The 14,696-nt window shown below is 34.9% G+C and overlaps 1 protein-coding gene across 1 annotated transcript in view; it reads right to left on the bottom strand.

The window, feature by feature from the left end:
* Window positions 1-13,815, bottom strand: part of LOC145255783 (signal peptidase complex subunit 3-like) — a 36,724-nt gene extending 22,909 nt beyond the window's left edge. The window contains exon 1 of the mRNA XM_080114458.1: window positions 13,616-13,815. Within this exon, the coding sequence (XP_079970584.1) occupies window positions 13,616-13,758 (143 nt within the window). The 5' untranslated portion in view covers window positions 13,759-13,815. The remainder of the gene's footprint in view (window positions 1-13,615) is intronic.
* Between the last annotated feature and the right edge of the window lie 881 nt (window positions 13,816-14,696).

Here is a 14,696-nt window from a genome sequence, read left to right as displayed (position 1 = left end):
ATTACGTTATTGAAACGACACTCCTTGTTATGCAAAACGCCCCATGACTCTTACTATAAAAAAACCTACAACTTCAACTCTATTCGCACCTACTGAAAACCTGCCCATATATCTATTCACCTAATTACGCATGACTCAAAACTTGCTGTCTTATCCATGCTATATTGCACTTACATCTTAACCCTCCTATCATCTAAAATAGCTCGGGCACAACTCGTAGCTCAATTCTTAATACCTACTCATACTGTAACACTATACTAGACCTAAGCTAACATTAATAAAATAAAAAAAAAAAGGGTAAGACTAAAATCACATTATCTCCTCCCTAACAAGCCCTCTTACAAACATAGACGCTTACACTGCATGAACTTCACCCACCCCCTTTATCCATTAACAAGTAAATAGCATGTCCCTAAATCACTTTGAGGAGTGTAACTAATCAGTAGAGATATAATCCCCCACAGACTAACCCAGTAACACTAACAACGCGGGTCGCAGAAATACCTGGATTAGAACCTAGGCGCGGAGAAAACCCTCTCAGGGCTGACGGACCCAGTAGGTCTTCCCAGATCATCCGTCTAGGAGAAGGAAAACTCTGAAACTAAACCAAAGGGGAGAGAGGCCTCTTCAGTCTTGGATGACAACCTTCCTAGAGCTGGTGACTCAAACAAATTCACCGGTTTGCAAACCTAAATTGCTTAAGGAGTAGATAGGCTCTGTCTATCGCCCGGCTTCCATACTCCTTCTTTGCCTATTAGTCAAGCGCAGAGACACTATCTCAGTGATTCGACAGAAACACCCAGCGGTAGATCTTGCTTCCTGGCTAGGGCAATGAACGCCGTTCTTCCCCATTCCCAGCATGCCCCACCCCTAAAACTGAACATTTGGGAGTGCTTGAGTATAAGATATGCCTGAGCGATTAGATTGGGTTGACCTTCTTCTAAAGGGTTGAGGGTACCGGATTGACAGTTCCTGGCTGCTGTTCCCGACTGGTAGTACAGGAGCCCTAACTCTTTGGTAGCGCTTAGAGCGGCTGCTCCATCAACAGTTGAATAATATCGGGTTGTTTGCAGTGCCATGACGCGCATGGAAAGGGACCCTGCACTCATCCCTGGTGGGCTTTCCTGAGGCCACAATCCTAATTGGAGAAAGGTCAGCTGATGGTCTACTTGTGATGCATGTCTGAAGCTCCTCTTGTTTAGCTCCCCCTTACCGAAACTCTTAAAAAAAAAATATGACGACAGTACAATCTAAAAATAAGCTTAAACCAGGATTAGGGACAAACAAATTCAACTTGCCTCCTCCCTTGAGGCTCTCATTCACAAATATCCGTGGGCTTAGAACTAACTTAGCTGATGTTGAAGCATTTCTCTTAACAAATACCCCGGATATCTTAGCACTAAGTGAGACTAACCTACACTCCTCCATTCCCTCTAACCACTTTAACATGCCTGGATATCTCCCACTCTGCCATAAGGACTCTGACAGACATATGCACGGACTTGGAGTTTACATTCGTAATACCCTTCCCTTGACTAGAGAAACAAACCTAGAAACAGATGATCAAGCCTTTATGTGCTTTAGACTAAACGTGCAACACAGTATTAGCTACTATTATTTTCTCTACCGCTCTCCCTCGACTCAGGACTGCTCCATAATAAACAAAGTATCTGACAGCATAGACACGGCACTGTCCCTCGACACTAGCGCACAAATACATGTGTTTGGTGACTTTAATGTCCACCACAAAAACTGGCTTGGATTCTCTACTCACACAGATGCAGCGGGCAGCACAACCCATAGCTTCGCTATATCTCACTCCCTATCACAAATTGTTACGTTTCCAACCCGTTTCCCTGACCAGGAAGAACAACACGCATCACTTCTAGATCTGTTTTTGACCACAGTTCCCGATGACTGCATAACGAAGGCCCACAGCCCACTCGGGAACGCTGATTATGCAGTGATAATGGTTGAAATCGCCCTAAACTCTAGACCCAAAACTGAAGAGCCAGTGCTCAAAACAACGAGATATTATAATAAGGCTGACTGGGAAGCCATCAGGGAACTAATTAGAGATGCTCCATGGAAAAATATTTTCTCTCTCCTTGCTGAACAATGTGCAAACGAGACCACTGACTGGTTCAAAACTGCAATCGAAGCGCATGTTCCCATGCGGAAATTTTATAGTAAGCCCCACTCTCCCCAATGGTTTACGTCGACTTGTGCAACTGCCATTACTCAAAAGCAGCATGCATACCGTAGGTTTAACCGACATAAGTCCAGTTCAAACAGACTGAAGTATATAGAAGCTAGAAATAACGTTAAGAAAGAAATAGCGACAGCTAAGAGAGAATTTACGGAAACCACTAAAAAGCGCATCGAAGCACAAAAACTAGGAACTCGAGACTTCTGGAAAATCTACAACAGTGTAGTAAATAATGGGCAATCAACAATTCCCCCACTAACCAACAATCATGAGGTTGTCTCCTCAGCAACCGACAAGGCTAACATGCTTGCCAGTCGGTTTGCCTCAAACTCCACACTGGACCCTTCCAACCACCCCCTACCTGACTTTCCTATGCGGACAGACGCCACACTAGACGATCTGAAAACCACCCCTGCTCAGGTGCATGCTATCATAAAAAACCTTGACACCTCAAAAGCATGTGGACCCGATCTTATCCCAGCTGTGCTATTAAAAAAGTGCTCAGCCGAAGTAGCTCCAGTTCTCTCCAAACTCTACAACAAATGTCTTAATGAAGCTTGCTTTCCGGGCTGTTGGAAAACTGCTTCTGTTGTACCAGTATTCAAGAATTCTGGCGAAAGGACAGACCCATCAAATTATCGCCCCATTAGCCTCCTCCCACTTTTTGCCAAAATATTTGAGACCATAATTAACCATGCTCTAGTCCATCATCTTACAGATGCTAAACTACTGACTGACAAACAATATGGATTTAGACAAGCCCGTTCCACAGCAGACATCCTCACTGTGATCTCTGAACGTATATACCATTCACTAGACAAAGCGGGGGAAGGCAGAGCGGTAGCTCTAGATATATCTAAGGCTTTTGACAGGGTATGGCATGAGGGTCTCCTCAGTAAAATCAGATCATACGGTATCACTGGTAGAATACTTAACATAATTAAATCCTTCTTAGATAAGAGAAAAATCCAGGTAGTCCTCGACGGTCGCACATCTAAACAATATGATATAAATGCGGGAGTGCCCCAGGGTTCTATCCTTGGACCTCTATTGTTCCTGATATTCATAAATGACCTCCCCGTCAACATTGCCTCTGAGATGGGTATATATGCTGATGACACTACACTCTATGGCAGACACGACAGGAAGACGAATGAACACATTTCTAAAGAAATGGCAGAAACACTAGAGGAAGACCTCCAATCTGTAGTGGAATGGGGACAAAAGTGGTTGGTCGCGTTCAATGCTGCCAAGACTAAACTAGTTTCATTCAATAATTACAAGAAACCCTCTCTACCACCCATAGCAATGGCCAACGACTCTTTATCTGAGAGTCCATCTTTCAAACTCCTTGGCCTAACGTTCACAGGAAACATGAGTTGGAACAATTACATTGAAGGCATTGCCAGGGCCGCTGCAAGAAAGGTAGGCTCTCTCTACCGTGCTAGAAAACTACTAACACCCGAAAGTATCCTGTACCTCTATAAGGCCACCATTCGCCCATGTATGGAGTATTGCTGCCACATCTGGGCTGGTGCATCTGCTACTAGTCTCTCGGTCCTTGACAAGGTTCAAAAGAGAGTCGCAAACCTGATAGGCCCTGAACTGGCATCTAAGCTTCAGCCTCTGTCCCATCGACGAAATGTTGCATCCCTCTGCCTTTTCTACAAGTATTTTAGTGGTGAATGCTCTGACGAACTGCAATCACTTGTGCCCCCACGACGCGAGCACCCTCGACAAACCCGACAGGCTACTAGATCCCACCCCCACACTGTAGAGATCCCTAGATGTAAAAGATCTTTTTACTCCAATAGTTTCTTCCCCAGAACCACAAGACTCTGGAATTCCATTCCAGGTCACTGCTTCCCCAACAGTACTGACGTGCAGAAGTTCAAGTGTAACGTGAACTGACACCTTGCTGCCCAAATCCCTACATAGTACCCCAGTAGTTGTTTCCCCTGATAGTAGCCCCCTACACCAAAGTGGCAACTTGCCTTGTTTGGGGTGAAAATGTAATAAAAAAAAAAAAAAAAAAAAAGTAGAGGCTTAGCAAATAAGGTTTAGAGGTGGCTTCATTGCTGGGTTCAAATCTTCTGACCGGCAGGAATTGCCATCCTACACTGATGATTGCATAAGCATGAAACACTAGTGTCTGTAGGTATAAATGAATAATTACTATATATATATATATATATATATATATATATATGAAATTCTTTAATTATATCCAACATGAATATAATATTGGATTAGTGCAACCAAATCCAGTTGAGAACAAAGTTATGAAAAACAAAGTTTGATGAAAACAGTAGAAAGTCCGCTATCAAAATTTCTAGAACTTTTAATTTCCCTTCAATGGAAACTATTAATCAAACGTCTATAAATCAAGTTTATCACATGAACACACAAAAAAATTTTATGGTATTGACGGCAGTGACCTAACGGAATGCGAGTACTATGTTTTAAGATTTTTGCAAATACTAGGATAGTAGTTTTCTATTTTATCTACTCATAAAATTGCTCACACTATCCATTTCCTCAAGAATTATAAGGAATTGTCTGACTAGTAATGCCTAAAATAGCCAGGTATTTTTTTCATTTCTAAGCATTGAAATGAGATGAAGGTTTGAAAATGAGATATTTTATAACCGAGGCAGAAGTCAAGTTCAGACAGGCAAAAATGAAAATATGTTTTCAATAGTCAGCAGATAATGGTTCATAGAGAGAAATGTCTCCTTTATAAAGTTTATTATGCTGCTGAATCATTTCATTGAATAATTTTAATAAGTGTGATAGAATCGGCAGACTAAAATCTAGGTTTCAGGCGAGCACACGCTCACACGATATACTTTTTGTATTTATTCAATAAAGTAAAACAAATATCTCTTAATTTGACAAAATGGCTGAACCATGGTAACACCAAGGTGACAAAGGTGAATATTTAGCTTCAGCAATTCTTATTGCCAATAGCACCTTTGTATGGAGTGCAAGAGAGAATGTCAGCAAAAATTATTTTTGCCAGGTCTGTATATGATGCTTTAATCGTAACAGTTCCATTTGCGACAACTGGATCTTATTTTTTATTTTACCCAACCCTTGAATTGAATATGTAATAGGATCATTAAGAATAGTAAAGCTCCTCAGAGTTAAGGTGAAACCATTTACGCACAGATTCTAAAACAGCACGGTGAATGTTTAGTATGAGAGAGAATCTCTGTAAAGAAAGCCAATAGCTGGTTCAGTGCAGCAACTACAGTAGCATTGGAAGCATCAGGTTCAATGATTAATGAAATATCTTCATCAATAGAAGATGATAGCACTTTTTTTTTATTTCTTCTTTAAGGTCTTGGAAAGCTTTATTAGAGTAGAACAAAGCACTAGTTACTAACCTTTAACAAGAACTTTTGTACCCATTGTCAATAGTAAGAAAATTGACAAATTATTCACTACTAGCAGACCACCCGGTCATAAAATACACTTAAATATGATAATTTATGCAGATTTCATATTTATTATTATAGAGCTAATACTCTATTGATTATTATATTGTGCTCAATATATAGTTATGATTTCAAAAGTTAAAAAAAAAAAAATTACTTGGGTGCCATCAGCTAGAATCGAAACCAAAACATGTAGCTCTCCAGCCTTATTTGTTACTCATCAGTCTTCGTTTTTAGTTATAAGGACATGGTGGGCCGAACAAATTTTTACAAATTCAGCTACAGCATTTCTGTAAGTAGCAATATTTGCTAAATACTTATGTAGAAAAAGGTCTATATAATTAACTAGTGGGGGTGCCCGGTGTTGCCTGGGTGTTTGGAGGTGTAAAAGAAAAAAAAAGTATTCGTAGTCAGGCGGGCTCAAACCCATGATGCAAAGGCGGAAAAGAGAGTGAAAGAAAATGTGACATCTTACCGCTATGAGGCCATAGGAAGTGAAAAACGCTCAAATTTAGTGATCAAAAAGTTGACATGTACAAAGTGAAAGTTAAGTGAATGAGTTCACACACGTGAAGAAATGAAATCACGCACTTATGTTTGGCTGTAAGCCACTTAAGTTTTCAGCTTTCTGCCGTATTTGTTTCCCCACAATGGTGGAGGAAACCAGCTCCTCCACAAGAGGGGAAGCTCTAGCAGTGTCTTAATGAATAGCAATTGTCCAACATGAAGAGTATTCCCCACAGTGATCAAAGCTGATTGCCTTCAAGACGTGCTGGCCACGAAGGCCAGCGAATCGCTTTTATTTCCATTCAGTTTCATATATTTAAATTTGAGAAAGACAAACAAACACTCGAAACCAGGTTTTTTTTTTTAAACTTGCTCAAAATAAATGTAGAGAAGACCTCCGTATATAATAATCTCGGGAATATATAAAAAGTTCTAAAGAATAGTAACCCCCTCCCCCCGAGAAGCCCGGCGAAAAAAGCCTTTGCTGCACATACAAAAACGCGTGCAGACGTTTTGTTTTATATATGTAGATAACCTAAATTTTGCAGAGTCATTTATGCATACGTTTAAGTGAGAGACAAAAGAATTTTCAAAGATCTTTCTTCTGTATTCGCATCTTTTGTTGGTAGTGATCAGTTTAGACAAAAAGAAGGTTTTAGCAGTCTTTCAATATTGAGAATATTTTTATTTGCACGTTAGACAAAGAACTTGTAGTAAAAATACAAAAAAGTAGTTACCCTGTTAAAAGGTTTTGGTCTTTAATTAAAATTTGACTTAATTAAAAAAAATAAAATAAAACAAACAAAGATGCAGAAAAGTCTTTATGATGTACATACTTGTCATAGAAAGAAGATATATTCTAAAAATCATATACCTTGGTCAAATATTTTTAAGTAAGAACAAAAAAAAAAAAAAAAATTACGATTTTAGCAAAAAAGTTTTATTTTGAATCCAAAATATTTCGGTAGTCAAATTTGAGTTGCCACCCTTGTATTTTAACACATTCTAAAGTGGCTCGCTTGTCATAAAATTTTATTTTCTTAGTTAAAAAAAAAACTACTTGATCAATTTATTTGATTTTTAGATTACAACATCTATGTTCCATGACAGAGATGTACATCCTAAAGATTTGTATTTTTGTTTCCAATTAAACTGAATTCTAAATAAGAACCAAGGTTTTATTTGCCTAACAAAGTGTACAAAAAACAATATGAGAGAGAAAGTCACCCAAAGACAAAATAAGGGGATTTAAATAGTTCAATATTGGGCAGAGTCTGCATAAATGAATCACATTAGAAAAGAGTTAGGGTTAATAAAGATTAGCTTTTAACCTAAAACAATCACATTTAGATTCAGTTTAGCTACTGAAGCCTTAAGGGGGTAATGGTGGCTAAGTGGTTAATGACATGGACTGAAAACTTGAATGTGCCAAGTTCAAATTCAGTTTGTTCCACAGAAACACTTCCATCAAACTATCACGTGACCTTGTGTCTAACCTCTTAAAAGGTAAATAAATACTGAAGCTTTAAAGAAGTTTATTATTTATAAATAAATTTGCATGTGAGGACAGCAAAGATTGTTCTGAAATTATCAATATAAGTAGCTATTATTTCAGAGAATAGCTTTAATTAAATACACATAAAATGAATATGACTGAGAAAAAAAATGAAATGCATTTTGTTTCTATTAGACCATGCTCCCACCAAAAAAATCAGTTTGTTGGGATTTTCACTCTTTAATACTTATTAGTGATCCTTAAAGAAACTATTTAAACTTTTTGGAACTGCATGCAAAAAAAAAAAAAAAAAAAACGGGATGCATCTTATTTAAAAAACAAAACAAAAAACTTTTTTAGTAGAGAAATAAAGAGGTGCTTCTTGGTTCAATTCCTTACTAAACGATTTGAAGATTCTTTGTTATTGTTGTGGTCCTGTAAGGGGCTGGCAGAAAAACACAACTCGGTATTTAGTGGAAATAAAATATATTGAACAGAAAAGCAAATACAACAAATAAAGAATGTGGGTATACATTAGTCTGACTGCCATGTGTGCAATTCTCGTACATAACTCTTGTGCTAACACCAAGAGACATTCTTCCAGTTTTTATAGCAAGTGGAAGAGTTCATTATTATCTGTAAAGTCGAGCACCACAACTTATGTAGATATGCATATTATTTCAAGTTTGAATAAAAAAAGCTATTTTTTTTTAAAATTGCAAATTTTCATCTTTCAAAAAATAGTTCATACATGGTTACCATTTTGACTGCCTTATGATCTGTATATAAAACAAAACTGAATTTAGAGTCTTGACTGCCACCTGAATTATGTTAAAAAAAAAAAAAAAAAAAAGTTTAGGGTCCTAAACCAGAATCTTGGTATTCCCAAACTGAGTCTTGCAATTAACAAAATGCATGTTTTCATCCTCATCAAATAAATTCAAGATTAATCGTAAAACTCGTTAGTTGTGTCACATTATCTTCCATATGTGTGGTCACTATTTTACTTCAAAAAGTAAAACAAAAAACTCTGGTTTGTTTTCATTTAGCATAATTAAATTCTTATTAAAATTGTTTAAGAATTTGGGAAATTTTTTTTTTTCTAAATTAAAAAAAGAAAAATCTTTTTCAGCATTCATTGAAATACTATCTCTATGAGTTCAATTTCTGATTTGTGGAAAAAGCGAAGCATATGTTGTTGATTCCTATTTCAATCATATATCAATCAAGAATGAAATGGATTTTGAAAGTATTCCAAAATTGAATTTTCTACTTAAAGAACAAGAGTATTTCACTTGAGTTATCATTCTTCCTTAGTTAGCTTGTTTTTTGTTTTTTTTTTACTTCTAAAGCTACTGATAATTTTTTTTTTTTTTTTTTTTTTTTCGATACAGTTTTCATTTGTGCATTTCACATGTATAATGAAACTTGTGGGTAAATTTGAATTTCCCCACTGTCTGAATTTTTTTACCTGCATCCCACACTATTTTGGATTGATTTTTTTTTTTGGTGGGGAGGGGGGGGCAAATAATTTGTTTTCAATAAATAAACATCAAACTTTAAAAAATAATGTACAGGAGGAAGAATTTAAATAAAAAATATACTTTTCATATTAAAGGTTGTTTAAGCTTTTAAAATTAATTTTTTTTTTAACTTCTCATTTTTATAAATGGAAAATTAGAATGCGGCTCTGAAAAATCAATTGTTGAAGGAGTTAAGACCGATCATAATTTCAGATTTGGAAGCCATAACACTTAAATTTAATCAAACTTTTTATAATTTAGCATTTTTAATGTTTGTTTTTATTTACTAAAAGATGGTTTAAAAAATAAAAAGATGCTATGGGGTCATTTACTCCCAAATCATCTTTTTATTTAATTTACGTGACTGTAATAGGAATAACGGTATTTTTAATACTTGTGCATTTATGTTACCACGCTGAAATAATAACGTTATTTAGAAACCCATTCTTAACATAGGAGGGAAGGGTGTTTTGTGACTAATCAGTACTTTCACCTAATAATTTAATAAACAAAAATAGCATAAAAATTGAATTGAATTTGAAAATGCTGTTAAAAGAGAGAATAAAAAGCGCCGTAACAACATGGATGCATAAACATCGTATTTTTTGTTGTTAATTTTTTTAACGGATCGAACCGGATCTTAAATTTTTTTTTTTTTTTTTTTTTTTTTTTTTTTTTACTTCAAAACTTACACACATGAAGTTAGGATTTAAAAAAGAAAAAAGGATAAGTTAATTTTTAACTTCATACCATGTGATTTGTTAAGCGTAAGAAGTTAACTGGACAGTGAACAGAACAGCTGTTAGCTTAAGATTAATTTCATATCAACACGTCATGGTTTAGCTTAGGAATATCAATTAAGATTTCATTTATATTTTGCACCAAGAGAAACTCACTTTTGTAAATGCATACACAATTTACTGTTAAAATTAACATTTAAATGTTTTACTTTCTAATGTATTGTTTTTTTTTTTTTTTTTTTTTAATTTTTTTTATATTTTAATATTAAATGATGTATGACTATTTCCATGTTGATCGATGTAACCTCTGACCTACTTCCGGTGCATTTCTTTTTTTTTTTTTTTTTTTTTTGTCAATTTTACTTTTATTTACCCAAACAAGCACATTGTCACCGAAACGTTAGAGGCTACCACGAATTAGGAGACATACCTAGATACATTCTAAGTAAGGAGTTCTACAGAGATATTCGTTTATATTACATTTAAATTTAAGCATCTTGGTACAGTTAGGGAAACGGGGAGCGGTAGGGAAATCCAAAGACCATTAGAGTAGAAAGCCTTCTAGCATCTAGGAACCTCGACAGTGAAGAGGTGGGATTTTGCCGATTGTTGGAGTTATTTACGTAGAGAAGGCGCCAATGCAGCAAGTTCGTCGGAGCACATTCTATTGAAGTACTTGTAAACCAAATTGCGGTGATGGGACAGGGGCTAGAAGCTTGGTAGTGTAGTGTGGAAATTAGAAAGATAATTTTTTTTAGACCTTAAAAAGGAAAAGGCTTGTATCTGTTCAGATGTAACAATGCATGAGTGAATTAATTGCGACTTTGTCGAGATATAGAATACGGACAGGTATGAAAAGTTTTCGGTGCTAGTGCACTTATTGATCCGCGAATTTTTTTAAAATAGTATTTTCAAGTTTAATTAAAGTTTTATATGTTTTTAATAAATTGTAAGGTACAGAATAGGTACAAAACACCCTCCCCATGTTAAGAATGGCTTTCTAAATAATAACGTTATTTCAGTACGGATCATGATCAATAAGTGAGTGCACTAGTATCAAGTTTTCTAGCATAGTAGGGAGAACACACTTTCCTTGCAGATGTTTTGGTAATGCCTATGTATTTTAAGTTACTTAGGCAGAGGAGTTTAAAAAAAAATCATGGTTTTATAGCTTGCTGCTTGACTAAAAGATTTTTTAATTTTCAAAAATCTACTTTATAAAGAGCGAGAGGGGAGGGGCTTTCGTATACTTTTCCCAAATACTTTTCAAAAAGAAATTCTAGGACGTTTCCTTTAGCAAAAGTAAAAAAATAAAACCAAATAATTCGAATAAAAAGAAGTTCGAAAGAATCTATTGATGGCGGCTTACAGTTATGAATTCGGAATAACGGCCACTAGATGAAATAATTCAATTCCCAAAATAGATTTATTAGGAAAGTAGGTAATCGTGAAGAAAGAGAGAGCCTGTTTCCTCCGTTTGACTATAGGTGGCGTTACTGTCTGTCCACCCAGTTACGGAAGCACAAAATGTATATAATGCCACCCTTGAAATAAAAATAAATGTTTTTGTTATATTTTAATTTTAAACATGGTTTTTTTTTTTGGGGGGGGGGGGTGCAAACATATTTAAGTTTTGTTTTTTGCTTTTTCAAACATATTTACGTTTTTTTTTTTGTTTGTTTTTGCAAGCATATTTAAGTTTTATTTTTCCAAACATTTACGTGTTGTTGCTTGTTTATTTTAAAACATTTACGGTTTTTTTGGGTTTTTTTTTTTTTTTTTTTTTTTTTTTGCAAGCATAAACTAAATATTTTTGAAATATTTTTCTTTTTGAAAAGTTTGCTTATGCACTTATTGGTACCGCGCTATTTTTTAATAGTAGTTTCAAGTAAGATTCAGATTTTACAATATCCTTTTTCAAATATATATATATATATATATATATATATATATATATATATATATATATATATATATATATATATAAATACTTGCGGAAAAGGTAAAATAAGTGCAGAAAAATTAAGAAAAAAGGGGGGGGTCCATAAAAAACATAAAAGAAAAAACGTTGATTTTTTTATTATTATCATAAGAGCGTAAAAAATACTCGCGGAAAAACGGTTGTACCCATAAATATGTTTAAAAGAAAAATATAGTAAAAACATTTAGTTTATGCTTGCAAAAAAAAAAAAAACGTAAATGTTTAAAAATAAACAAGCATCAAAACGTAAATGTTTGGAAAAATAAAACTTAAATATGTTTGCAAAAAAAATAAAACTTAAATATGTTTGCACAAAAAAAAAAAGAAACATGTTTAAAATTAAAATATAACAAAAACATTTATTTTTATTTCAAGGGTGGCATTATATACATTTTGTACTTCCGTAACTGGGTGGACAGACAGTAACGCCACCTATAGTCGAACGGAGGAAACAGGCTCTCTCTTTCTTCACGATTACCGGAAAGTATATATAAATCAGCTCTAATGCTTTCCAATATTGTCTCTCTGAAATCCGAGAATATGAATAACAACGGCCAAAAATAGACTTGGATTTTTATCCTCAGCCCCCCACCACCACCACCACAATCAAGAGAGATTAGACTACTCCTGTAGTGTGATCCGCCGCCGGTCCCTGTTAATTTTGCAGCGGGAGTAAAGTTCTGTGCAATTCTAGGTCAATCCTCCCAGGCTTTGCCTTCTCTCTTTGAGAAAGGGTTAGTTTATTGCTAATTGCCTGAGGCGTCCTCATCGGGGAATGCCAACGGGGTTGCCCAGGCACTTTTTCCAGGCCAGAATGCCCTTCCTTTGGGGCGCTAAATTCTTAATCCCGCTTTCCGACCCTTACAGTGGGAACTAAATACCTAGAAAACTAAATCCTTGTTCTTGAAATGGAAAACGAAAACAGTGATACTATATACAGTGTACTTTATTTATTTTGAACTGATATTTTTCTTTGTTTAATTGTCACATTTCATTATTGTATTTGTTTTATTAGTCACGTGGATAAAATAAAACAAAAATATACGGTGCTTTTATAGAATTTGAACCGAAACCAACCTTCGGTAAATTAAACAAACTGAGGGTAAAAAAAAAAAAAGAGTTCAGTTCAAGTTTCGTAAAAATACCAAAAAATATAATTATCAGTAATATATTGGTAGTGTGGCACTGTGGCACCTATTAGATGAAACCGAATATATATATTCGGTTTCCGTTTCAGGAACTCTTGTTTCACTTTGGTTGCTTTTTCGTTTTTTTTTGTTTTTTTTTTTTTTTTTTTTTAAACTGAATATTAAGCCAATATGGATACTGAACAGTCATTAGGGTTGATTTTTATAAGTTCCAGAAATTAGCTTGTTGTTTTCCCTTTACTTTAACTTAGTAACAAAAACAAAGAAAATAGATTTGCTTGGATACAAAGTGTTTTCAGGACAAAAAAGTGATGGATGTCACCCCCACCACCACCGATCTTTCTTCAACAAATAATTAAAAAAAAATTAAGAAAACGCAGTTATAAAATGTTAGTCGAATGCTATGCAAATATCAACGACTATTGATTAAATTACATGCAAATATTTAATAAAAGTTACGGTAAATGCAATTGAATAGCGATCTTAAACGAGCATAATGTTAAGCAATACTTTCGACTTGTCCAACATAGTTTCTGTTGCCATTCAAATCAAATTTTTAAAGCGTTACTTACACTAATACGCGACCGGTTCTTATAGTAGTGTTAGCCTGTAAATCATTACACCATGTTGATAAAAAACATGCAAACGTAAGACCCGCCATCACACTAAGTGTGAAAGCGAATATAGTATTCGCCCTGGATAAAAACGTGTTCATTTTTGGTCGCCTGCTTCTTCTCTATTGACAAGTACAACGGAAGTGCATAGTCATTTTTTTTTTATTTTTTTTTTACGACGCATGCGTCTCTTTACCTACCGGAAGTGCTTGTAAATGAACGCTATCATTATTGCTAGACCGTATTTTTAATGCCAAATTTCGCGATTTTACCTTTTTTGTAACAGTTTGGCATTTAAAAATTATATTTGACCTTTTTATAAAATTGGCTTTTTTTATGAATATTTTACCAAAATATTTATTTGATAGCAATTATTAAAAACAAAGAAGCTATAATTACTTTTTTAAGAAGTTTGTTTTTCAAATATTGTGTAGAATTTTGGCTTTTCTTCACTATTTTACAAATGACATTTGCTATTTGAAAGCAATTATTAGTGACAACGTTACAAATAAATAATCTTGAATCAGCTTGGGCGTCAAAAATGTTATTGCCTTTTTTTTTCATTAAGTTTTCACATAAAATTATATTTGTTAGGGAAATTTTATTAAGGGAAAAAATGATATTTATGCATGTTTAAGTTATTGGGAGGCACAGCGCAGTAAATATGATATTTCAGTTACGTGCACATTTGCCGTATACACCCATGGAAATTCTGTAGATAAAAAGTAAAACTTTGTCTTTTTGTGCGGATGTAAAACAAAGCATACCATGTGACAAAGGGTATCCACTTTCTGTCCAATCAGCGCTCAAGGAAAAACTGCGCGAGCCTTTTCTAGTCTCACACAAAAACACACATTCACATCTCAAGCTATATTACTTGTCATATACATACGCGCACACAAACATACGCGCCCACGTCCACACACGTACATATGTTACATGATAAGGGCTGCCCCCTTTTCATGTAAGTATAGAAATAGAGAGATTTAGTTAAAATGAAAATGAAATAGCATAGGCGAAATTCGAACCTCGTAATTTA

The sequence above is a fragment of the Euprymna scolopes genome, chromosome 3 (genome assembly GCF_053919585.1).
Source record: "Euprymna scolopes isolate OS-2025 chromosome 3, ASM5391958v1, whole genome shotgun sequence".
NCBI classification, from domain to species: Eukaryota; Metazoa; Mollusca; class Cephalopoda; order Sepiida; family Sepiolidae; genus Euprymna; species Euprymna scolopes.
This window is presented reverse-complemented; position numbering and strand designations above follow the sequence as displayed.